A 26,077-nucleotide genomic window follows, 5' to 3' on the forward strand; every position below is an offset into this window, starting at 1 on the left:
GAGACATGGAAATGGAGTCAGTTTTTTTTCCCAGCAGCAGGAATGGAGCAAGGCCAGCAGTGTAGCCCTCGTCGGGGGGGGGGGGGAGGGGGTGATTTGATGGAAAGAGGCTGCTTTGGAAGATGGGTTGTGCAAGAAGATCTTGCGAAAGCACAGTTCGTGTCCTACGAGTCAGCCGCCCTTTTCCAGTTGCCTTGCTGCTCCTGGTGTCTCGGCCCCCAGGAGAACCCAGGGGGAGGGGGTGATGTTGCCACACATTTTCCAGTATGTGTCCTGTTACTCACCACGGCTACTAACTCCTCATCTCACTGGTTACTCAGCTAGTGTGGGAAGGGGGTTATTGCTAGACTCTGCTTTGTGTGTAAGCCAAGCGTTCCCATCAGGAGTGTCCGCATTTGAGAAGCGCAGTGAGGCTGAATGCACACAGGAGTGGCTGTGGAGACAGGTCAGTGTAACAGCCTTGTTTGTTTGAATTTCCTACCTCCATTTGCTGGCCAAATTGTTGAAAAGGTTTTTTTGGGAGAGGGGCGGTGGGAAGGAGCAGGGTAAACAGGTTCAAAAGCCACCAGCAACAAACAGGGGGTACATGAAAGGGGCAACAGAGTGTGGTGGAGTAGGGGAGGGCTACTGTCCAGTGGCCTCAGTCCTCTCCACCACCCCCGTAGGCAGACATCACTACTGCTTTGCTGTGATTTCTTTTGCATGCTTCAGCTCAGGGGTGGTGAAATATAAGCCACAACCAGGGGACATTCACTTCCTCATGTGAGACAGAAATTCCCCAAGGCAGGGCCATGTGACCTTTCTGAATGCACACCAGGAAGAGAGTGGAGGGTGTGCTCCATGCACACAAAAGCTTCCCGGGCACAGGCAGGACTGAGAGCAGAGTCATTTGCTGCACGGGGCTGCGTGGGGCTGGAGGGGAGGTGCAGCCCATGTTGCTCTCACACAACTCTGTTTCTGTACTAACTTGCAGACGGTAGCGACTTTTGGTTTTAAGACCAGAACTTCTGGACCTGCTGTCTCCAGCACAGCTCCCTGCCGCTCTTCTCTCCCTCCCCACCCACCTCCTTGCCAGTAGCCCCAAGGAAAGGTTCGGCAGCAGCCATCATGGTTGGAGGGATGGCGGTGAGAACCTGGATTGAGCCCGTGGTGGCTGGCGCCCAGGTAGCCAGCTCCTTTTACGACACAGGGCTGCTGCTAGTGGTGAAGAACTACTACAACCGGACCAACTCAACCTCCCCGGCGCACGTGCTTGAGGATCTGCAGCAGAAAGCAGTCTCGGACTTCTACATCATCTACAATTTGGTCCTGGGCCTGAGCCCTTTGTTGACGGCCTATGGCCTGACAAAGCTCGGCGACAAGAAGAACAGGAAGATCACCATTTGCTTACCTCTCCTCGGCTATCTGGTCTCCAGGTCTCTCCTGCTCCTCTTAATCCTGCTGGAGTGGCCTATTGAGGTGATGTACGGGGCGGCAGCCTTAAACGGTCTGACAGGCGGCTTCACCACCTACTGGGCTGGCGTCATGGCTCTGGGGGCTCTGGGCTCCTCTGAACACAGGCGGTCACTGCGGCTGATTGTTATTGAGCTGACCTATGGGATGGCGGGCTTCTTGGGCAGCATAGCATCTGGGCACATCTTCGTCCATTCCCACATAAGTTATCGACATGGCACTGTGCTAGTGGCCTCCAGCATTGCCTTCTATGCCTTCTGCTTCCTCTACAGCTTCTTTGTTCTGAAAGTCCCTAGGCCTGAAGGCACCTGCCCAGCTTACACAGCTCACGGCAAACTCAAGGACATAGATCAGCCTGACAGCCAGCTACCGGAGGATGAAAGAACGGCAGGGAGTTCGGGCTCTTGTGAGGACGAGGGGCGCGGCCCCCTGGCACCATCAAAACTCATCATTGCAATGCTCTTCGTCGGGGCTGTCTTGTATGACCTAGCAGTTGTGGGAGCCATGGATGTGCTCCCGCTGTTTTTGCTTAAGAAACCTTTAAGCTGGGGCCCCGTGGAGATTGGCTACGGCAATGCTGCTGGCTACATGATCTTTATTACCAGTTTCCTGGGGGTATTTGTGTTCTCCAAGTATTTAAGGGACACGACTATGATCATCATTGGGATACTGTCCTTCAGCGTCGGCATTCTCATCATGGCCTTTGTGCGATGGACATTCCTGTTCTATGTTGGTGAGTCGAACTGTGACATGATTGGTCACAGCCTCTGCAAGTGAGAATTACTGATCCCCGTGTACCCTGGGTGGCAGGCAGGCTGAGAAAAGGGAGATGCTTAAGTGACATGCTTCAGCAGCAGTGTAAGGCTCTTTGCTGGTCACTTCAATGAAAACCTCAGAACAGGAAACACTGTGGGAGAGACACTTTCCAAAGAGGCTCTTCTAGCCCCAGTAAATTATTCACCCACACAAAATTCTCCTATTACATCAGGATTTAAAGATTAAAAGGTCAACATGGTGACAGTGTAAGAAGCAATTTCCTCCTCCTCCTATGTCCTCCCTCACACATACCTCATCTTTGCTGTCTCATTACAGCGTTGTCCCTACTTCCCCAGGGGGAGAAGGGGCAGAAAGGCCAGCAAGAGCAGCCCCGTGACTCCCCACTCTGCTCCTCCTGAGATGGCAGCAAGGGGCCTTCTACCCCAGCAGCCACTTTGAGCCCAAGGTGCAAAATTCTGATCTGCTCTGAATTTTACCTAAATGTGTGGGCCCTTAGCTCTTAGGTGTTGGGTCAGCCCTATCTTTTCCCCCGTCTTTGCTGGATTAACAGTGCTAAACTTCATGTCACATGTTGGCTTCAAGGAGGGATTTGGGTGTTTCACCTATCATGTTTTTTTTTATAAAATCATTCGTTTTAAAGACTAGTTAGTGCTGATAATTTTTCACTAGATCATATCCCAGATCTAAACTGCTGAAAGGCAGCTTTGCATAGGAGAAAACATCCTTTTCAGCTATTAATACTAGTCAAACAACTTACTGTCTCGACTAGGGGTAATATTGCTCCTTCTAAGGAAAGGCCTGTGGCTGAGAAGGAAGAAAGTTTTGGTTACCTTGGCAAAGATGAAATGGAGGCATCCTATGGAGTGGACATGATTGGACCAAGTTTTGTTGTTGTTTAACAATAAGGGATAGCTATGGTTGGTGGGAAGCTTACTTGTCAACTAGAGCTACTGTAGCAGTTTAAAAGATTAGCATTAGGTATCCAAAATCCTGAACTTTAAGTAAGTAAGGCCATCTCTACACTACAGCCTATGCCGGCAAAATGTATGTTGCTCAGGGGTGTGACTATTCCACACACATCCCTGAGTGACATAAGCATTCATGTGCACAGCGCTATTTTGGCAGGAGAGCTTCTCCTGCTGACATAGTTTGTCGCTCATAGAGGTGTTGTTTTTATGCCGATGGCAGAGCTCTCTCCCACCAGCCTAGAGCATCTTCACCACACACACTGCAGAGGCACAGCTGTACTGTCAGAGCTGTGATGCTGGATCGCTGTATGTATAGACATGGCCGAATTGGACAAGGTGGGTGAGGAATTATCTTTTATCGCACCAATTTCCGTTGGTGAGAGAGACAAGCTTTCAAGCCAGACAGAGCTCTTCTTCAGGTCTGGGAAAGGCACGCCCAGCAGTCATGGCAAAAATGCCAGGTGGAACAGATTGTTTAGCGTAAGTAGTTAGCACATATTGTAAGAGACCATTCCATGTAGAGTAGCCCATTAACACCGCTTCAGTCATCAGACAAAAAGAGGGGGTTAGTCAGTGCCGTAACAAGGGCGAGGCGAGTGAGGCACTTGCCTTGGGCACGCAAAGGGGAGGGGCGCAGCTCTACCACAATCGGCGGAGGGTCCCTGAGTCCCTCTCGGAGAGAAGGACCCACTGCCGAATTGCCACTGCCGCTTCATTCATTCTTCGGCAGCAATTCGGCGGCAGGTCCTTCTCTCTGAGAGGGACCCGCCGCCGAAGAGCCTGGAGCTGGCCCTTGCCTCGGGCGCAAAAATTCCTTGTTATGGCTCTGGGTTAGTGGGTCACAGGCATAAATGGACAAGGGCTAGACGGGGATAGACCAAGAAGGCCTCTTGACCCCCTGAGGGTAGAGAGGGAGGGTCTGGCTGAGTTTGGTGGTAGGAAGCAGTTGCTGCAGCATAGAATCTGTACCGTTTAGTGACAGTGAGCACCTGCAAGATTAAAGTTTGGTAAGCGTAGAGAGAAAGAGGCCTATACCATTCAGCTTAAGATCTCCGTGCTGAAGGACTGACAGGGACACAGTGCTAAGGGCGAGCAAAACAAAACCAAACCAAACCAAAACATAAGGTCTGTGTGATGCTGTTATACCCTGTATCAATGGAAGCTGAAAGTCCACTGAAAATTAGTCTTTCTGGAGACAAGGTGGAATAGTAAAGAAACACAAAGGGAATGGACTTTCTAAACAGCTTTGCTCATTCAACATAGAGACATGTTGGGGGAACAAGCTTTCAGGGGAATGGGGTAGGAAAAAGGGTACTTGGTTAAACAGTTTCCACCACCAACCTATAATCCTGCATCGTTTGTAAAATGTTATTTAATACTTGTATTGCTGTAGCCCCTGGGAGCCCCAGTCACATGGAGCAGGACCCCATTGTGCTAGGCACTGTACAAACAGAACAAAAAGATGGGCCGTGCCCTAAAGAGTTTACAATCTAAGGCCCAACCAATAGCAGAGCCATCGCTTCCCTAGATAATACAATCCTCCTATAAAACATTCTGCCTGTGCATGAAGCTAGGGCCCTAAGAGCATGAGTCCTGCTGCTTGCCCTCTAGAGGAGTAACTCTCTTTGCTGACAGGTAGACTCCCCTCCACTCACTAGAATGGGACAACGACCTACCTGAGCACGAGGGTTATTTTTTAATATTGTGGAGGAAGTGAAACCAAGTCAAGCTGTTGCGACCGAAAGAACCATATTGCCCACAACACACAGTGAATCCTACAATTAACAGCTGTTGCCTGTGATTTGCTCCCCACTCCCAATCTGCAACTTATGGCCTCGCCCTAAGGGGCAGTAGGCTGCTGTTTTGACAACAGGTACTGATGAAAGCTACCTGTTTATTTGTGTTACAGCTCGGGCCATAATGCTGTTTGCTCTCATCCCCTTACCAACCATCAGATCTCTGTTATCCAAACATGTACAAGGATCGTCCTATGGTGAGTAACAAGATTTGTGGATGTGCTGGTGTGTGCAGTGTGTGTGTGTGTCTGTCAGGAAATGGGACAGAAACCCAATTATGGCTATTGCTCTCATTCACTGTCGGGTGGAAGAGCAGGTTGTGTGTCAAGTGCTGCTATCTGCTTAATAAAATCATAACAATTAGAACTGGTAGAGCTGCAGTAGTGCAAATGCCCAGACCATCTCCATTGGCAAAGGGGGGGGGGGGGGGCTTTTTGAACAGATACTTTAACTTAATCAAACCTCCCCTCCCCCCCAGCTGTGTAGAAACAATTGAATACCTTAGAGTTTGAGCTGGTTGCATTATGAGATCTTAAAGGTGCTGAACTGTGCCCAAACCGGCCTAAAGGGAGGGGTTCCACTGAAGCCAACTCACCCTTTTTTTGCTCATGTACAGAGAGCCGCAAGGGCAGACTGCAGTTTGCCATAGCGGGGCTGCTTCTCCTTTCGGAAGTTTTGTCTGTCTACACTAGAAGGGTGCAGCCCCATCAGCACACCAGTGGCTGGCGACCAATGGCTGAAATTGGAGCCGGGTAGACCAGGCTCTAATCACAGCCCGGGACAAGGCTAAATGGTCATGCTAGATTCAGGCTCCATTTATAAAGGGCTAATTAATAGAGAGTATGTGCAGTACAGTAATGAAACCATAGTTACAAGCAGATGTGGGATGCTAACAATTCACCATTTATTAAATGTTAAGCATTTATAAACGGATCCTTAACACACAGCGTGGCCAGCTACAATAATTCTTTGATCTCCATCCTTCAGCGAGCAGAGTTATCACATCAGTCTTTGTCCTCCATCACAGTCAGCAGAAGCACAAGCTAGAACAATGACATCTCAATCATGCTTCATGGCTGGGACCCTGTTAGCCGTTGCAGAATTTAAGCTTTCCTTTTAAAAAATAGTTACATTTCTCACCCTCTCAGTCATCAAGATAAAAGCTTCCGCATGTGAAATAGTGAAATGTTGGCTTACAGAAGCTACAGCCAAGCCACAGTGAAACCACAGCTCTAAGGCAAATATGACTTGTACCTATTCATCATAATATGCTATTGCCCCTGAAACCTAGTGATGAGGATTTAAAATATCAACACTTAACTGACACTGCAGAAACAATCAGCTAAACTGGGATAAGTTTTAATAGCACATCACTTCTTCCCCAGCCCCCAAGCAGCCTGCTGATTGTAATCACATTAATCCTTTCCTAGGAGGGTGTCACCTTTTGGCATTGTGGTAGCATATTTCAGAAGTTTGACCTGCATAATAATGCTTTGATCAGTTACCTGTTTCCCCCCACACAACATTTTCTTCTCCTGTTTGATCCTGCAGGAAGGTTGTGGGTAGTTAGAGAGATCCAAATCACCACATTCAGATCTTATCCTAACTGCCATGGGCGTAGGCAGCTATGGGATTAAGTGAACACATAAGGAGAAGTCCTAGCAGCTAATTTCAACCAAAATGAAACTGTTCCAGGAGCATGTGGTGTTGAGGTTTTGCTTCAGGCCCCATCTCCAGTTATAAAGATGAATTTGCTTTTCATGAGAACTGATGACAGGGGCATTAGTAGAGTAAAGAAGAAAGCTCTAACACACACACAAATGGCAACTACTTAAGGCCTTGGCTACACGTGCAGCTGTACAGCGCTGTGAGGTAAACCTGTCTTCGTACAGCTGAGTAGGGAAAAGTGCTGCAGTCTATCCACACTGACAGCTGCCAGCGCAGTGGTGTGGCCACACTTGCAACATTTGCAGCTGTGTTGGGAGCAGTGCATTATGGGTAGCTATCCCAGCATTCATGTGGCTGCAACATGCTTTTCAAAACGGAGGGGTGGGGGTAGAGTGTGACAGGGAGCATGGGGGGAGAGTGCGCTTTTTGGAACATGTGAGCTCTCTATTTTGCAAGTTCCAAACTCCTGCCCCCCTGCTCATTCATTTACTCACTCAAAGCAGGCTGCAAACTGTTTGCTTTTCTCTGTGGTACAAGCTTTGAAACCGGCACTTCCGCATTCCTGCAGCTGGTCACAACAATAGAGAGGATTGGCCACTTGACAAGGTGATTAGTACAGCGCTGCAAGCGTTTACACTCACACCCGTGAGTTGTAGCCACTCCACTGCAGCTGTTATTCCTCTCGGAGATGTGGAGTACCTGCAGCAGTGTACCCAGGGAGATACAGAGCTGTAAGTGCCCTGCCAGTGTGGATGGGAAGTGAGTTACAGCGCTGTAACTTGCAAGTGTAGCCAAGGCCTTAGAAATGAGTTTTTGTTGATTCCTTAGCAGAGGTGGTCCACAACTACAGGAGAGGAGCTAAGACACCTTCTTAAGACTAGTAGTTCTGGCACAAGAGTGGTCTTGTCTACAGGTTCCATGTTACCCAAAATGATATTTATTATGTGTCAAAGGGCCTGGCTCTAAATATGGATGTGGCTTTCTGTCCATGTTGACTCCACATATAGTGGTTTTCCTTTTTTCTTTGAGGCTCTGGCCGAGAGCAACTATTTATCTGCTTGTTTACAGGTAAGGTGTTTGTCTTGCTGCAACTGTCTTTAGTGATCACTGGGGTAGTTACATCCACAGCCTTCAACAAGATCTATCAAAACATACTGGACTGGTTCAGCGGGTTCTGTTTCATTTTGTCTTGTGTCGCTGGCTGCTTAAGTATCATCCCCATCAGGTAAGGAGGGGGAAGGATCTTGTTTAAGGGATTTTTTTTCCCCCTTAAAGGACTTGCAAAAGGAGGGAAGGGGAAAAATCAGATTACATGTCTAAAAACAAAGGTAGCCTGAGACTACTTGTTCCTATATATATTTTATATATATATAAAAAAGCAAGCATTGGAGCATTCCTGGATAGCGTTTATGGTGAGAGAATAGCTAGTGAAACTAGCATCATGTGCAAAAGAATGAAAACAGAGAGGAAGGATTTCTAGTCAGCCTGTTTTATACTTTGTTTAATATCTGTGACTCACTTGGTGGAGAAATTATATCTTTACCCGAAGGAGTGGGAGTGTTAATATACGCGGATATCCCCCCCAAGTCCCAGGAAGTCCTCCAGCAAGAGCAGATTTGCTATGACAAAGGTAACAGGAGGACACTCACCACAAGGCTGCTTGCAGACAAAGTCCTGGCTTTGCTTGGCTACATCTTTCACAGTACCTAGCAGGCTGGTCTCAGGTGAGGTCACTTCACAGGCCACCCGCTAGCATGCAAACTCCTGGGGCATTGTGTCAAATAGCGGCAACTAAACACCAATGAGTTAATTAACCCCAATAAAGTGGAAACGGCAGTTCTGGCCCCTAGTGAGACTCCTGAGAAAAGGATGCTCCTATAATGGTCATGGCAGTTCTGGCCCCTAGTGAGACTCCTGAGAAAAGGATGCTCCTATAGTGGTCATGGCTCAGGGCTCATTGAATCCTATGGGGTTAGCTGGTGGCTGCTACTACCACCACCACTGCCACCTGTGAGTACTGGTCTTTAGTGTGAGAGGCAAGCTTCGCCTATCCCTTCTCCTGTATGCGCCAGTTACTGAGCTGGGACTTGTCCCATCCTTTCTACAAGGTCAGTGCACAATTACCAGTTACCAACCAGTTTAAGCAAACACCACTGCTTAAAGCTGTTCAAGACGATTACACACACAGAGCCGTGTATGGCTCCTCCCTGTGGCAGTTAGCTTACAGCGTGCGATTTCTGTGACCTAGTGCATGGCTAGCAAGCATAAAAGTGACCGTGCAAATACTGGTGAGAAACCAGACAGAACAGTTAGCAATTTGAAATAAAACTTCCCGTTATGCCAAATTCCTACTAGACTAGTGATACCAGAACCCATCAAAGCTTCTTGCTTTTGAGCAGCTGTTCACATTCTCATCCACATTTTATTTTCTGCAGCATTGTGGCCTACAAGCAACGCTCAAGATCTGGCTCCTTTGAAATCCTAGCAGAATGATGGCACGCCATTGCAAGTTTCAGCTCTGGGCATTATTGTCGGTTGGAGCACCTTACTGTACTACAGAGCTCAAGAGGACAGATGATGGAAGACAGCTCTTCGGGCCTGCCACACTAGTTTTAGTCACTATGGATTTAGGCTGAAATTAAACATGTTAGCTTAGGTGACAGCAGACAGGTATCCATGCCACAGACTGTTCTCATGGGTAGCCCATGGGCTGAGGCCAATAAGCATACCATCTCCCTCACCTGAGGGATTAGGAGCTTGTATTGCTGCTTCTGCGGTACAGAAGTGGTAGACAGTCCAGCAGCATTTGATTTCAAATTTATGCCAGTGGAGGGGATGACACCATCTTGGCTGATAGTCCAGAAAACTTTAGCGTGGTAACAGAGCTCCGCCCGGCCATAGAAATAACCACCTCCATTCAGCAGCACTGCCCGGAGGAATTTATGGACAGGCAAGAGGGAGGAACAATTGCTGCCAAGTCAGTCCTGGAAGGGAGGATTAGGTGCGTCAGAATAGGTACAATTTACATAAGCTTAAAAATTTCCCTTAACCACCCTCCAATTTAATTTGCAAGGGGAGGGTAAGGCATAGAAAGAGAAGAGGGATATAAAAAGGGGCAAACTCCTTTATACAAGGAAGCCCCTTTTCAGAGTGATGCTGACCTGAAGGGAAGATACAGAGCTCGATTCTTTGTTTTGTCACTCTAAAGATGATTGCAAGCCCTTCAGGGCCTGAACTGTCTTATTCTGTGTTTGTAGAACAGCCTACCCCTTCTCTCTCCCCCCCCCCCCCCCCCACCCCACTGTAAACCTATTTATCATCTTGAGAAACCACAACACTTTTTATAAGCTGGATCATAGTCAGACCATCAGGGACTGTTGTACAAGACCAGTACAGACACAGGTTCTGCACCTGCAATGAAGTGGGAGTAGAGTTCATGCATGATAATACTGTAGATGCAAAATTGAAGTTATTTCAGCATCAGCCACTGACTATTAACTGTGTTAAACTAGTTCTGAAAGGCACGAGGACCCAGAAATCCCAATATGTAGAATTTAGCAATTCAACTGACTTCCATGTATAAAAAGTAAATAAGCTGTAAATCAATGCATCAATAAAGAATTACTGAACAGGTGTCTGTGCAAGTTTCACCACCATAGAGAAAGACAGGGCAGTAAATACATGAGCAAAACAAGTACAAGGGTATGCATCATACTGTAGATGTGATAAAGACTACACAAAATGAAACTATTAGGTAAAGAAATCATCCTTTAATAGATTTATTGGTCCATTCCTTTAAATTAATTGAGGTAAAGAAACAGTGTCTTTAAAAAAAATGTACACACTAATAATTATCAAGCATTACAAAGAGTTTACCTCAAAGTGTTTTTATCAATATTAGTTCCATAGTAACAATGCACAGAGTAGGTTTATACAGAGCTAAATGAAAAGGAACAGAAACATGCCAGCACCTGAAATCAAAGACATTTAATATCCTGTGAGCTTAACAAGAAAAGCAAAAAAAAAGTTAAATTTGGTGGGAGTGTAGGAAACAAAAACCACTCCAATCTGTACATCATCCACTAGCTAATTCACACACAACGACAAGTCTTCACAGCTTTCATTTTGGTTTATCCTGGTATGGGAGGTGATGTGAGGGTGTCCAGAGTATGAAAAAACAAACAAGTTTCTAGAAACTGATTTTACAAAAGTCAAAAATACAGTACACTGGTTGGGCACCTAGGCAGCAACATTTCCATTCATGGTGTCATGCACTGAGCGACAAAAGGGATGGATTCCTAAAAATACGCTGGCAGAAGTTAAATTTCATGGCAACATCGACTTGCCTCATGGCGTAAACTCCCCTGAATGTTAAAGGGAGCCATGAGTGCAGGCACATAGGAAGTAGAATGAACAGGACAATATTGTCCAATCTCCACGCACAAAAGAGATGAAATACTGTAGATCGTTCATGGTTGCATAACAAAACCCAGCATCACCTAGTTGTATGCTGTGTGGATGACTGGCTCAGATCCTGCCATCGGTGTAGGTAGAACCTTGTCCCCATGACAACTATTGACCTAAGTGTCTCACTGTACCACTGAGTGTAGGTTTAGGGCCTCAGCTATCCAGGGCCAGGAGGACGTAAGCACCCTTGATTTTTATATTTTTTGGTGTTCTAGTTTAAGCAAGAAGGAGTTATTCAAAAAGCTATGATTTTGATAAGCACTGTCTGCCTTAACCCCAAACTAGTACTGTTAATTGTGACTATTTCTATATATCAAATACCTCCTGCCAAAACTATAGTGTCGAGCAGGTATTAATCAATAATGATCTATTATTCCTTCCAACCAAAATTTTAAAAAAGTGACAAAAATACATCTAAAATATCAATATTTATTTAAACCTTCATATATCCCAAAAAGACCAAAATATTCTGGAGGTGCCCAGTTTCACATTATCAGAAATGTATTTGGCAAATACTAGTAATTTTTCCCCTGCAAAAAAAAAAAAAAAAAAAAGTTATTTCCCTTCTTGAATGACCTTCAATAGTTTATAGTAAAAAAAAAAGCTGGTTAAAACCAAAAAGGAAGAAGACTGTCTCCCTACCTTGTAGTGTTTAAGGCGGCTGAACAAACAGCTTGTTAAATAAAACTCAGAATCTGTGCCCACAGTTTTGCGCACACAAACACTGGGTCAAAAGCACCACCCATTGAAGACAAAGTTTCCGTTTAATATTCTGCAGCCCATTTTCTTTTAATTTTGCATCATTTCTTGAGTTAAATGGGTAAACTGGATTAAGGCCCCAATCCTGCAAACATACACAAATCGTCCCACTGAATTGAACTGAACCCTTCACATACGTAACTATTTGCAGGACCAAGTCCTAAATAAGTGTGGACAGGCTATGCAAAATCACCACCACAGAGCTCCCTCTACAACATTGCCAGTTCTACCTGTAGACCCTCCATAGGGCCTTCCATTTATACCAATGTGTGTGCAGTGGTTTAGTGATGCAGACAAAAGTTTGTGATGGAGGCCATCAAGTTGCACTTGGCACTGAAGCCATATTTGAAGCCATGTTTCCAGAGGTGAAAGGCCAATGCAGTAACTCATTAATGGATAAACTGCACATTCACACAACATAAACCCTTGCTGAGCTTTTCCTAGTTTTGGTTTTTCTTTCCACCTCCTTTCCTCCCTCTATCACAACCATCACATTTTGTGATAACACCAAAATGATTTTGTCAAGGAACTTAAGTATAAACATACCACAATTTACCCTCTGGTAACTACCAGTAGTAAAGGAAAGAGCTGACTGCTTTACTAAATGGAGCAGACCTGGAGTGCTTTCGTTTTAAATGATTACTTGAGAAGGCCATAATTGTGTTTTCTTAAGTCTCCCAAGTTTATTGCATCAGTGAAATCCTGATGAGAGAACATACATACATACACCCCTTTTTAGATTATATATAAAAATCAGAGCTAAACAGTGCTTGTCTGGATGTGCTGGTGCCATTTCAAGAGAGTCACAACTTTCCAAATTGCACACCTATCAGAAGTGATGGAGAGACAGCAAGAAATTGCACACGCCTTGGGTCAGTGTGCACCACAGGGCAGCTGTGGAGCAAGATCTGTTAAAAGGAAATGCACGACTCTTTAAAGCTGTGGATGGGCCCAAGCCATAGAAAGTTTCTCTCTGTGGAGTGCCTATCTGCTGTTTGGGTTGATCAGAGTTTGGCCCCATATTGGAGAGACTCAATTTTTGAGTCAGATCAATCTCCATATACAGAAAAAGGCCCATTGGGATGCACTAAACGATGCTTAAACATCTATTAAAGGGGAAAAAAAGAGTGGAACAAAGTTACTCTTTCAGTGGATTTCTGCTCAGTATTTGTGAAAGGCTTGCTTTTCTACAGTCACACAAATTAGTGAGACTATTTACACACTGCCAAACTTGGGCCCTAAGAGATAGCCACACATATACCATGAACTGCAAAAGAATTTTAAACCTGCATTTAAAGGGGTAGGATCTGATGCAGCATGAACAGGAACAAGTCACTTGTGACAACGGAATTCAGCCCTGAAAACACTTGTCATTTTGTAAGTCAGTTGGGCTACTCTGTGCTAACAACATGCTGCACAAAATCTCATGTTCAGACTATGAAACAATACCTGGCTCGCCACCATTGTCACATGGTTCATATTGTGAGGGTTCATTAAGACAGACTCAGCAACAGGCTAGCTGCGTCTAAGAGGGAACCACCACACAGTATCCTGCTCGTCTGACTGCAGTTACAGGCAAGAACTCCCCTTTTGCAACACGTTTCAAAAGCTTGCTTCTAATTTAAACCATGATTTATGTTCTTTAATATGGCAGCAGGTGGTGTCTGCTTCACACTAGAACAGCCAATCTGCAACATGATCTAGGGCCTGCACCCTCTGATCTGTGAGCCAAACTTGCAGTCCACATCTCTCTCCCTTAAGGGGTTCCAGATACATGTGTACTTACAGTGAACCCTTGCAAGCCATTCATTTGGTTGGTTGTAGAGAAAGTGCCAGCTTTCTAGTGGCTTAGCTGCAAAAGGCATTCGCTTGACAACAAACAAGGCATGAAGTCACTTCATTCACTTGATTAGTAATTTAAAAATCAACTGGCTTCAGAGATTGTATAGCAGAACAATGTTAACATTAAGTGTATTAGGTAAAACATTAGGTGTATGTTGACTGGAGTCAAAGTCAGAAACCCCACCATTGTTGCAGAAGGTGAAATTGTTACCATACTTAAATGCCTTAAGTGAAACTATAAAAGCTCCCCTGCTACCCATGACAATCCTTATCTGATGCTGCAATGTCCTTTGCTAACAGTACCTTGTATAAAAGGGATTTTCTGAGAAATGGCAAATGTACTTAAAGAACCAAGCCCCTGGAACTACAAGCTGATGACTGGTCTTCAGTTTTCTAACTAAACCTGAAGGGCAAAAGGCATGAACATGGGAACTCAGAAGAAAAAAGGAAACCTATTAAATTCACTCCCCTCTAAACAGAACCACTGCATTTTTCAAATGTTCTCTTGTGGGAAAAGTGCTTTTTTTTCCCCCATCTTTTTTTTAAAATGCTCAGCAGAAATGCAGCTTAGTTGACCATTCTGTGAGAGAACAGTGCTAGAAAAAGCTGTCATTTCTCAATCCCTCATCAGTCTTTCCTGTTCATTGGGGAAGTTGAAGACAAGTTTACTTGACCCTAGGTTTATGCTGATGTTTCAGAGACAATTATGTTCAAAAACCTAACCAATTTGACAGGGTAGAAACTGTATTCGAAGGGATTAAACAATTCTCTGGTTTCACCACGTGAAGCCTTTTGTTTTCTATCATTTTCATATGCTAAATTATATGAATTAATGACAAAAGCACAGCACTGCAAATCAGAGCAACTCCTATCCAATATGCCCCAGCAAATCAAATAGGCCTTAATTATCAATTCCTAATATCAAACAATTGGAGAGAGGACAAATAGACAAAGGTTTAAGGGAGGGAAAAAAATAATCAGAGACTGTTAGAGAATCATTTCTTACTAAAGTCTTCCCTCGCTCTACTAACACAATAGTGTTACTATGCTGCATTTTCAACCAACCACCTGACGCAAGGTCCCCGATTTCACCCAGCAAACGTATGCTGACAAATTGGAACAGCAGGTTTAGAATCACAAAACTACATCAATGAAAGTGATATGGTCAAGTAGAAAAACTGCCTTAACCATGACAAATTTTATGTCCAGTGATTCTCCCATGTTAATTTAACAGCCACAACTTTTATGTAATAGTTGTTTGACCAGACTATGCAAAGCTGAAGAAACTTCAGGTATATTTTATAGCATTTATTTTAGCTGGGGACAACCCACGAATTAAATGGAATTTGCATGGTCTTTGTAAATGGGATACAAATAAGAATTGAGTTTTTTTTTTTTTTTTTTTAATTAAACTTTGGATTCCTTGCCAGAATGATGCCGGGGATCGACTGAGCATTCCAATAGCTTTGGTAGAAAATGAGAGGATATAAAACAATAAGAAGTTGTTTGCTGACCCTAGAATCCTGAATATTACACTCCTGTTTGCCAAAATAATTAAACCCTGGAGTTCCTATGGGAGGAAACAAGCTGGTCAAGCAGCAAACGAAGACTTAACAGATTCAAAAGCCACTAGCAAAAAAGGCGGTGAACTGGAGAGACTGGATACGGAAAGGAAAAGATTCTGCAGACTACAAGGTTGACAAAACCTGGTAGGAAAATAGATTTATACCTAAAAAGGGCAACTCTTAAGACGACCTTTCAATGAGGATCAATAGAGACAAGCATGACCACTAAATGTACATAATGGGGAAAAGAAGGTATTGCCTCTATCACCTGCCATTGACATGTTTAAGGCAAGTTTCACACATGCACAACGATACCTGGTGTCAGCAAGCACTTGACTCTTTGGGGGTTTTGGCTGCTGTGAAAGAAAAAGGGCAAAAAGAAGAACCCATCCTTACTACGATGGGTATGTTTTAAATGATCAAGGCCAGAGGGAGATTCAGAGGGATTCCCATCTAGCTTATAGTCTGAAAACAAGTGAAAGCATGGATCAAAGAATCCTATCACAGAACTGTCTGTGCTTGCTTTGGGGATAAAAGGTTAACAGACTTGTGTTTGTTCCCATCACACACTTTGTAAGGCTACATCAAACTCATCCCTCCCCCTTTCCTTCCCTCCCCCACCCCCACCACACCAGTCCTCCTTTGATCCCAAAATCTGTCACATGTGTGCTTCAGCCAACTTACATTACTTCATTTCACCAAAGGTAAACAAATGAGTATGGAATATTCAATACGAACAGAGTGTATGCCACACTCATGAACCACAGTTCAGGCTTGCATCACGAGCTTTCTGCAGAAGTGTCAGTATGTTCTAATCTAGGACCAGCCCAAACTCCCACACAAAGATTCAGCTCCAAAATTGCTTAATCCAGGGAGTTTACAAATTGTAGTAAGTGTCCACTTCTGGCCATTCCCTCTCCATCAAGAAAAAAAAACAAAACACACACAAAAAAGAAGGGTGGGTTGGTGGGCACTGTTTCATGGGAATCAACCCTTATTTAGCAAACAAAGAGGATGGTAATAAAGATGTCATATTGGCACCTTGCAGTTTAGAGTTTTATTTTCATCTTTTTAGTATTCCACTCATTAGCTCCTTCTGGAATAAGGAGGCAAAGTTTTCTTTATCAAGAAGCGACTTGATCCCTGTGTATTTCCATTACAAGCCCACAATCACTCCATAGGCTGGAGAAGGAACCATTACGGTAACTCAAAAGATGAAACATACCGGTTTAAACACAAAAAGAGGAAGAAGTCCAAATGCTTTTCAATGGGTCTGTAACCAGACTGGGCATAGCTGGCATTTCTCAGGTAACTCAACGAAGTAGTGCATCATACAGCTCCAGTAGGTTGGTTAGTGGTACTGTGCACTTGTGTAGAGAAGTCTGTGGGTTATGGAACTTATTTGGTCTCTGGTTTGTCTTGTAATAGTGGTATAATTGACTCCCACGCCGTAAGGCACTGCAAAAAAACCCAAACAATAGGACTACATTACATACTACAGCCTCCTCATTCTTGTCCCACCACTCAGGCTTGCAAGTTAAGAGGTCTCACAAAGCGTGGTCCTGTTAGCCATCAGTTTAGTAGCTCAAAAGACAAGACGTTAAGAAACAGTTTTCTAAATTCCCAGACAAAAGAAGTTTCTAGGCTGCAGTTAAGGGGGACACTAAGAACTTTAGTCATCAAAAATTCCAAATGATTAGAAACTTCAGAAATTCCAAAGTTAAACTGAAAGGATGCCAGACAACATTTGGAAAGCATGAACAGGTATAGCTACAGGCTCCTTGTGGCAAGGAAAGGCTCTATTATCTATTAACAACATCTTACAAAACATAGTGGCTTTGTAAAATGTTATTTTGAGGGCAAAGACGATTTCTAACAGCTGTAAGCAGCCTACATCAGCTAGCGGTTTGGTAAAGCTCTAAGCAGAGAGACACAGACACTGGGTCTATGCCCTAGGGCTGGGCAGAGTGATAAAGACATAACAGAGAAACTGCTCCTACTTCCCTTCTGGCACCTATAGGGGTTCATTGTTCAAATAAGCCTTTGCCTAGCAGAATAAATGCGGAGAATCTAGTTAGGATCCAGAGACACCTCTGGATAGGAATCCAATTATCTGGGGTTTCTTATGCAAATGAAACATCATCCAGGGCAACATCTTTCATGCAGATCTAATAGGCTTGGGCCCAGCTTTTTAAAGATATTTTGGCATTTCTTTGTTTAACATTGCAACACCCAATGGGTTTAGGAACCCAAGTCTCAATTTCAAGAGGGATTTAGGCACTTAGGAGCCTTAATCTTATTAAGGTTTGAGATGAAACTTGGGCATTGCAACACGCAGCGCTGCGAGGCCAAAATACCTTTAAAAAGTTGGACCTCACTCCTCTGGCTATTAGGGGCCAGAATTTCAAGAGAGCTCCACTCCCACCTAGGGATCTCAGTAAGAGCCAAGTTTTTTTTTTTTTTTTTTTTTTTTTTTTTTTTAGGGTGCTCAGCACCCAGTAGCTCCCAATGTGATGCCAGATTTTCAAGGTGAATCCCCAACAGGGTGAGCTCTTTGGGGGTAGGGAAGGGGAAATCTAACTCTTGATGTCAGGTAAAGTTTTCAAGCCCCATGTGTGAGAGAATCTGTCTAATGAGTTAGGTACAACACGGAGACGCAAATTCTGAGAGAGAAGAAAGTCAGAGAAGAGCTAGAGAATACTTTATAGGGAATTAGACACATTGCGTAGAAGATGGAGGGGGGGCGGGGGAGGGGGAAAGAGAAAACAACCAGAGCAAAGCCAGTAAGGGGAAGAAGGTGTAACAAAGCAGTGAGTTTAAAGGACATTTATTTTAAAGACACACTAAACACAAGGGTGATTGTGAGCTAAAGCTTTGCTAGTCCCCTTCTCCACTGGTTTGGGTGAAGTGCGGGGAACCGGGGGGGGGGGGGGGGGAGGAGTTTTGGACACTGCCTGGGAACCCTCAGTTTGAGGCCTATGACCCTTCACTAAGAGCCCTGCCCACAAAGCTCCTGACTGGGGGAGATGTCCCAGCCAATCAGTGGCCGGGTCACACTACTTGAGCTAGGAAGTTGTCCAAGCAACTAGGTGAATCCCTGGCTGGCTGCTACTACAGACCCTGGTCCACTTGCCTGACTCCTGGTTCCTGCCTCCCAGGCTGTTTCTGCCGTCCTTATCCCAGACTGCTCCCAGTTCCTGCTTGCCTGACTTACTCCAGGTCCCGCCTCCTAAAGCCTACTCCCGACACTTGCTCCTGCTTTGACCCATGGTGCAACACCTGACGCGGACCCTGGTTCCAGGCTTCTGACTAACCTGACCACCCCCAACCCCTACAAACATAGGTAGATGCTACAGAACGGGGGGGGGGGGGGGCAGCAACACAGGTAGTTTTCATTCCAGGCTTATTTTTAGGATTACTTAGACCCAAATACTCATTCAGCACACACCTGTCAGCAACTCCCACTTTCAGTAGTACACCTTGCCCAGAACAGGGCATTCGAGTAGGGCCTAGTTAAATAGTACTGGACAACAGAATCATTTTCCTTTAAAGCAAACCTAGGAAATGCTATTAAAAAACTTCATTCAGGCTGTGGGGTTCAGCTTTCGAGTCAAGAAGTGCCAAAACTAATTTTGCCATCCTCATATATATAGATTACAATGGCATTTAAATGAACATTATAATCTCATACCTTTTTTGTGCTCTCGTAAGGCACAACTGCTAAGATGGGCAGTGAATGAAGTAAAGAACCATAGATATTGTAAGAGCTCCTATGCGCTACAGTAATACAAATAATAAATAATGAACCACCATAGAAATGCAGGTCTGAAAGGGACCTCGAGAGGTCATCTAGTCCAGCCCTCTGTCCTGAGACAGGATCCAGTATACCCAGACCATCCCTGATAGGTGTTCCCTGTCTTTAGAGGTCTTTAAAGCCTCTAAACACAGGGATTCCACAACCTGTTCAACTATCTTTATAGTAAGTAAGTTTTTCCTGATATCTAATCTAAACCTCCCTTGCCGCAGATTAAGCTGGTTACTTCTTGTCCTACCTTTAAGTGGACATGGAGAACAATCGATCACCATCCTCTTTATAACAGCACTTAACATGTTTGAAGATGTATGTCCTCCCTCTGTCCTTTTATCTCATGCCCAGCTTGTTTTTGTTTTTAACCCTTTCCTCAGAGGTCAGGTTTTCTAAACTTATTTTTGGTGCTCTCCTCTGAATTCTCTCCTGTTGGTCATATCTTTCTTATAGCGTGGCACCCAGAACTGGACACAGTATTCCAACTTAGGCCTCAGCAGTGCCAAGCAGAGCAGGACAATTATCTCCCATGTCTTACACATGCCTGTTAATACACCCCAGAATGATATTTGCCTGTTTTGCAACTGCATCATATTCAATGTGATGCATTACAACCCTCCGATTCGTTTCAGCAGTACTACTGCCTACCCAGTTATTCCCCATTTTGCATTTGATTTTTCCTTCCTAAGCAAAGTACTTTGTTGTCTTTACTGAATTTCATCTTGATTACAGACCAAGTCTCCAATTTATCAACATCTCTTTGAATTCTAATCCTGTCCTCAAGTGCTTGAAAAACCTTCGAGTTTAGTGAAAGCCACAAGTTTTAAATGTACTCTTCAGTCCATTATCCAAGTCACGGATTAAAATATTGACTAGTACTGGACTCAGGACAGACCCTGCTAGATACATCATCCCAGTTTAACAATGAACTATTGGTAACTACTCTGAGTGTGATTTTTCAAAAAGTTGTGCACCCACATTCACCTTATAGTAATTTCATAATAGAGGATGCATCAATGATATTATATAAGAGACCGTCTACTGGGGCAAATTATGCTACACATGCAGCATAGGCTGCAGGGAAAAAAAGAAGATTGCATTTCAGAAACAGTACATCAAGTAGCCAAAAGTTAATCATGATGCACAAGGGTAAAATTAAGATGGCTGTTCCCAAACCTCCATTTCCTTAACATATAAGGAATCCTCCCATAGGACCATGTAGCATATTTGGCTCTTGCTCCAGTGACTCAGTGAAAGTCGGAAGCAGGAGGAGGGCACAGACTCCTTCCTTGCTCCAATAAGCTCAACAGTAAGTATTTGCAGGACCAAGTTAATCTGGCAGCAGGGGCAGCACCTGGTACACATGCTCCTCCTTGTCATCAGACAAGTCTAGCAGCATCAGGTCCAGACAAAAAGGGGCAAAACATAAGGGATGGTGAAAAAAATCTCCATCCAGTAGAAAACATCAATTACTATATTAACTCCTTCCCTTGTGTAACTCCATTGCCCCTATTATGTTTAGCCACTGTCTAGTGATTTACAGCTCAAGCCATAACGAAGTGGTAATACCGGAAACTTTCGTGGAAGCCACAGGCTAATCAAGAGCCTTTACTGATTCGACAGCTAACCTAAAAACCTTCAACACCTGATGTGAAGTCCTCACACCAAGCGCTAGTTCTTACAACAACACAGGGTTTGCAATTTTTGAAAGCCACCCCTGACTGTAAGTCACTCAAAGGGATTATTTGTATGAGACCATCTGCTGCAGCTCAGGGCAATACCTTCTCATAGTATTGGATGTTTTTATCTGCCATTCCCATAAGCAGCTGCCTAAAATCTTGGCGCTTGTTGTTCTGCCATCTCTCCATGTCGGCTTTCAGGTCAGCATTGAAGCATTCCACTCGGTCCTGACATTTTTCAACTTCTGCCGGCACCTGAAGCAAGAAGCAGAGTTTTCAGCAAGATAATGGCTACTTGGAATAATGGTCCTCCTCCCACCCGACCATGTGTCTCCCCTCATTTAAAATAAATTTTAATTATCCAGACCATGTTAAATAGGTGAAAAAAATATGAATAAAAATATATTGGTGTCACTTCATCCCTCCACTTCCTTACCTTCTACCTCACACCCAACATTTTTAGTTACCGAAAGGAGCGGAAAAGAGCAACAAGTAAAATGGCTGCAACAGGTAGAGCCAAATCCTCACCTGCACCCAAATTTATACCATCCGGAATAGTCTGGGAAACTGTAGGTTGCTTTGTGTGTCTCCACACTCCCTAAGCTTTAGATGGAGCAAGGCACAACGCTAGGCCAAGGGAAGCTTAGTCAAGCTACAGTGAGTGGAAAGATGGTCTTGTGCTTTAAGCGCTAGACTAGAATTCTGGACATCTGGGGGCAATTTCTGGCTCTGCCACAGACTGACTGTGGCATTGGGAAAGACTGTCTCAGCTCCCCATGTGGGCAATGGGGATAGTGCTTCCTTTCCTCTACCCGCTTTCTCGAGTTTCTGACCGTGCGATCTTTGGGGCAGGAACTTTGTCTGCTCTGCACCTAGCAGAGAGGACAAAGACGGCGGAGATGGGGCCCCTGCAAGCACTAGTGTACACAGCATCAATAGAAAGCAAGTTCTAGGGGAATTTGACACAAGTAAAACAAACAGCACTTAAGCCTCACGAGAAAAATTCCTTCAAAGGAGATCAGCCTTATTTCTCAGCAATGTTCGCTCTTTACATAGGGTAAGCCACCCCCTTGATTTTCCATGTCTGATACCTCCATATAAAATCTAAAGACCTCTCAAAAAAGGATTGTCTGTTGAAATATTCCTTTTAATACCTTGAGGCTACACATACTGAAGGTGAATAGTCCAGATGTACAGTATTCCTGCCTATATCCATAAGCAGCAACTAAGAATCCTGGATACATACATACTGTCTGCTTAGTGACCAGTGGACTAAGAGGTACAATCTACAGGATATGTGGTCATTACAAGTAGGCTGCTCTGTAGCATATCCAATGTGCAGTTACGAAGGCAGAAGTTGAGGGCCAGACTAGGCACAAGTCTGGAACAAACTGTACATATAAAAGACTGAGGGCAGTTCTACACCAGTGGTGAGCTGGAGCCGGTTCGCAAGAACCGGTTGTTAAATTTAGAAGCCGGTGTAGAACCGGTTGTAAAGGGGCAGGCGGGCCCGTCCTGTCCGGCCCACCTGAGCTCCCAGCTGGGGAGGCTCCCCCGGCCCCTGCCCCGCTCCCCCCACCCCTCGCAGAGCCCCAGGAAGCCGCAGTGCTAGCGCTTTGGGCAGCATAGTAAGCCGGGGCTGGGAGGAGGGGTTGGATAAGGGGCAGGGAGCAGTTGGAGGGGGCGGAGGTTGGGTAGGTGTGGGAGTTCCAGGGGTCTGTCAGGGTGGTGGTGGTGGAGGAGGATGGGGTCGGGGCAGTCAGGGGACAGGGAGCGGGGAGAGTTGGGTAGGGGGTGCTCAGGGGACAAGGAGCAAGGGTTGATGGGTTGCGGGTTCTGAGGGGGGCAGTTGGGGGCAGGAAGTGGGTTGGGGTCGGATGGGGAGGCGGGAAGACAGGCACGTGGGACTTGTACTCACCGCACGGTTCCTTACCAGGTTTTTGGTGGCACTTCGGCGGAGGGGTGGGGTCTTCACTCGCTCTGGGTGAAGGACCCACCGCTGAAATGCTGCTGAAAACCTGGAGCGAGTGAAGGCCCCCCCCCGCTGCCAAAGTGCCGCCGAGGACCCGGTAGGGAACCGGTTATTAGGATTTTGGGAGCTCATCACTGGTCTACCCTACAGAATTATTTTGATATGCCTACATCGCAGGCATGTGAAAAATCGACACCCTGGAGCGATGTAGTTATACCGACCTAAGCGCGAGTGTAGACGGAGCTGGGTCAGCAGAAGAATCTCTCCTGCTGACATAGCTACTGCCTCTTGCGGATCTGGTTTAACTACGCCGATGGGAGTGCATCTTCATTGAAGTGCTGCAGCTGTGCCAATGCAGCATTTTAAGTGTAAATGGGATGTAACTGAAGACCTTAACATTCCAGGTTCCACAATCTGCATTAAGGTCCACTGATCCCAGGAACAGCACTAAAAAACGAGCATAAATTATATTGGAAATTCTTTGCATCACGGACTGCAGCAACTTGTGTGTACACCACTCCCAACAAAACTGGCTTTGCATGCAGAAATGAAGGAGGGCATATAGCCAGAAAAGCCAGCTACAGCAATAGGCACATTAGAAATACTTCAGGCAGCTAGACAAATACCTAACTTGCTAATCACTTCAGCAACTAGCAGAACAAGGGCCAAAAGGCCCAATTTTCAGAGGAGATGGAAACTCCCAATGAAGTCAAACGGAGATGTGGGTGCTCAGCTCCTCTGAAGAGCAGCCTCTCGTCAACCTGATCACTAGGCACTAGCCAACTAAAAGAGACAAAGTTCGGAATTCTCAGACGTACTCATTGCTGGCTAGGCCAACTCTGTTCTCTGCAGGCAATGGGAATCTTACCATTGACTTCAGTGAGAGCCCACCTGAAGGTGTGTAGTATAAGCCATGACCATTCCAGAGTACAATATTCAGGATACCAAAATGGAAATATTGTCCCAACAACAAGGCTCATTTTGGTCCCTGCAGGAAGATACGCTTCTATCTTAGGAGGTTCACATCTGTCAGCTTCCTCTAAACGGATACTGCCAGGATTATACTGGAGTTTGATACTCGAGGGAGAGCCATGCCCCTTCTGAACCAGGAGACAGAGCTGCAAGGAAAGGGAAATTTAATTCTGCAGCAACTCAGCTGAATTTCAATGGCTCAGTTTTACTGTTGAAATATGTCTACCATTTATGGAGCAATATAAAAGCCACTTAGTAATCATGATTTTTTAGGATTTTAATATCAAGCAATACTTTACTTTAAAATCTACTACCAATGGCCTTGTCTACGTACTGACTTGTACGGATTTGACTACATTCATTTGAAAAAGGCAGGTTTATTTAAGCCAGGGTAAGCTCCTATGTAGAGACGGTCCAGGAAATAATTTCTGAATCCAACTCCTGCTCCAAGTTGGAGTTTTGTACACGTTTAAATATTTGATCAAGAAAATGAGTTTATCATCAGTGTGGAATGTCTAACCCACCCTACAATCAAGTAGTGCTGTATTTTGATAAGCACAGGGCAAGAAAGTACAGTATCTACATCTGCCCTGTGTTTATTTTCTAGCCCTCACTTACATTCTAAGTAGCAAAGGAGACATTGCATTTTCTGTTACTTCAAAATGTTTGTCACCTGTTTGAACCCCTCTGGAAGTTTACAAGGAAGGCTTTCCTTATCGGAATTCACTGAGCCTACGCACGCTAGTTATTGTGAGGTCGTGCAGGCAGAATGCTTGCCTGCTGACAGAGCTGAGATTAGAACTCCAGGAGTTCCCGTTTCCCAATCTTGTGCTTAGACCACATCTGACAGTGACTTCCCCCTCTGGCCTGAGGCAGATCACAGCCCATTTCAGCTTCCCCTCTGGGGAAAAAAAGACAGAGAAGCAAAGTATTCTCCCCCTAACACTGAGGACTTGTCTACACCACACAGCTTTTAGCGACAAGGCTTTGTCGACACAGCCTTGTCGCTAAAGTCAGTATGTGTAAACACTCCGTGTCAGTACTTTTGCCCACAGGCTCCAACTTCTGCTGGTGGGTGCTCAACCCACCTCTGGCCCCAGCCCCGCCCTGACTCCACCCCTGCCCTGCCCCCGACTCACCCCCATTCCAACCCCGCCCCAACTCCACCCCCTATTCCAACTCCTTCCCGAAACCCCCGCCCGGCCCCGCCTCTTCCCCACCTCCTTCCCTGAGCGAGCCACATTCCCGCTCTTCTCCCCTCCCTCCTGGAGCTTGTTTCACAGTGGTAAGCACTAGGAGCTAGGGGGAGAAGCGGGGACGTGGCGTGCTGAGGGGAGGAGGTGGAGGCGAGCTGGGGTAGTGGGGGGAGCTTGGCTCCCGGTAGGTGCAGAGCACCCACCAATTTTTTCCCGGGGGTGCTCCAGCCCCGGAGCACCCATGGAGTCGGCGCCCATGCGTTTGCCAACAAAATACTTCCAGCCCCGCGAACAGTGTTAGCTTTGTCGGCATGAGAGCGCTCCTGCTGACATAGCCGCGTTCACACTGCCACTTGCGTCAGCGAAAATGTTTTTTAAGTACCCGTGAAAGACAAAAGTTTTGTTGAAAACTTCACAGCGTAGACATACTCTGAGTAATGTTCACAAGCCCCCCTGAGATGTAGCTCTTTCAACATGCTTCAGGAGTACTTTTCCATACCCCAACGTGGCCCTGTCCATTTAGCAATATCAGAAAGGTAGGGTAGTTGCAAGCCCATTACACTTGTTTGCATCCCTTATGTTGAGAACCCACATCATATTCAGTCCCTCCCTGGAGAGAAGCATTCAAACCAAGCCAGTGCTGGTCAGTGAAATATTCTGCAAGAGCAGAGCCATGTCACCAAGGAGATCTCATGCATTCGGAGCTCAGGCACGGGATTCAGAACTTTGCTTCATGAAAGCCACACTTGAACTCGGAAGAGGAACTGTTGATGCAGAGTGTCTATTTCATCATATGAAGTAAGTCCAGGGCATGCTACCTGGCTATCTTTGCTACAGTGTTGAACTTCTACAGCCTCAAATACTGTTTTCAGTCCCACTAGTATCCTCTTTGCTGCTGAAGTTTCCCAGTAATTTAAACAAGGTGTCCAAATGGCCTAGGATGCAATAGACTGGATTATATAATCACAAAGCTGCCATTTTCTGGTCACAGTTGCACGGATGGTGCCAAAGCTACCAACCTAACTGTGCCAATCCAACCCAGCTGCTAGAAGTGATTGTTGGAAAGTTTTGAAGAAATTCCTCCACCTGTCAGTAAACAGAAAAACAAAGTACTTATGTATGGATCTTCCTCACTCTGAAACAAAATTTAAGAGAGTTA

At 45.3% G+C, this 26,077-nt stretch overlaps 2 protein-coding genes across 3 annotated transcripts in view; one reads left to right on the forward strand and one right to left on the reverse strand.

The window, feature by feature from the left end:
• The first annotated feature begins 209 nt into the window (after positions 1-209).
• Positions 210-10,294, forward strand: SLC46A2 (solute carrier family 46 member 2). The gene is made up of 5 exons (XM_054032680.1): positions 210-445; positions 974-2,185; positions 5,107-5,190; positions 7,730-7,886; positions 9,097-10,294. Exons 2-5 carry the CDS (start codon positions 1,108-1,110, stop codon positions 9,152-9,154), a joined length of 1,377 nt encoding a protein of 458 aa, XP_053888655.1. The 5' UTR covers positions 210-445; positions 974-1,107; the 3' UTR covers positions 9,155-10,294.
• Positions 10,295-10,411: 117 nt separating this feature from the next.
• Positions 10,412-26,077, reverse strand: part of SNX30 (sorting nexin family member 30) — an 85,026-nt gene continuing 69,360 nt past the window's right edge. For both annotated transcript variants that reach the window (XM_054031572.1, XM_054031571.1), the window contains exons 8-9: positions 20,881-21,033; positions 10,412-16,752 (exon numbers count right to left, since the gene is read on the reverse strand). In XM_054031572.1, coding sequence (XP_053887547.1) covers positions 16,693-16,752; positions 20,881-21,033 — 213 coding nt within the window. In that variant the 3' untranslated portion in view covers positions 10,412-16,692. The remainder of the gene's footprint in view (positions 16,753-20,880; positions 21,034-26,077) is intronic.

Source organism: Malaclemys terrapin, chromosome 6 (assembly GCF_027887155.1).
Source record: "Malaclemys terrapin pileata isolate rMalTer1 chromosome 6, rMalTer1.hap1, whole genome shotgun sequence".
NCBI classification, from domain to species: domain Eukaryota; kingdom Metazoa; phylum Chordata; order Testudines; family Emydidae; genus Malaclemys; species Malaclemys terrapin.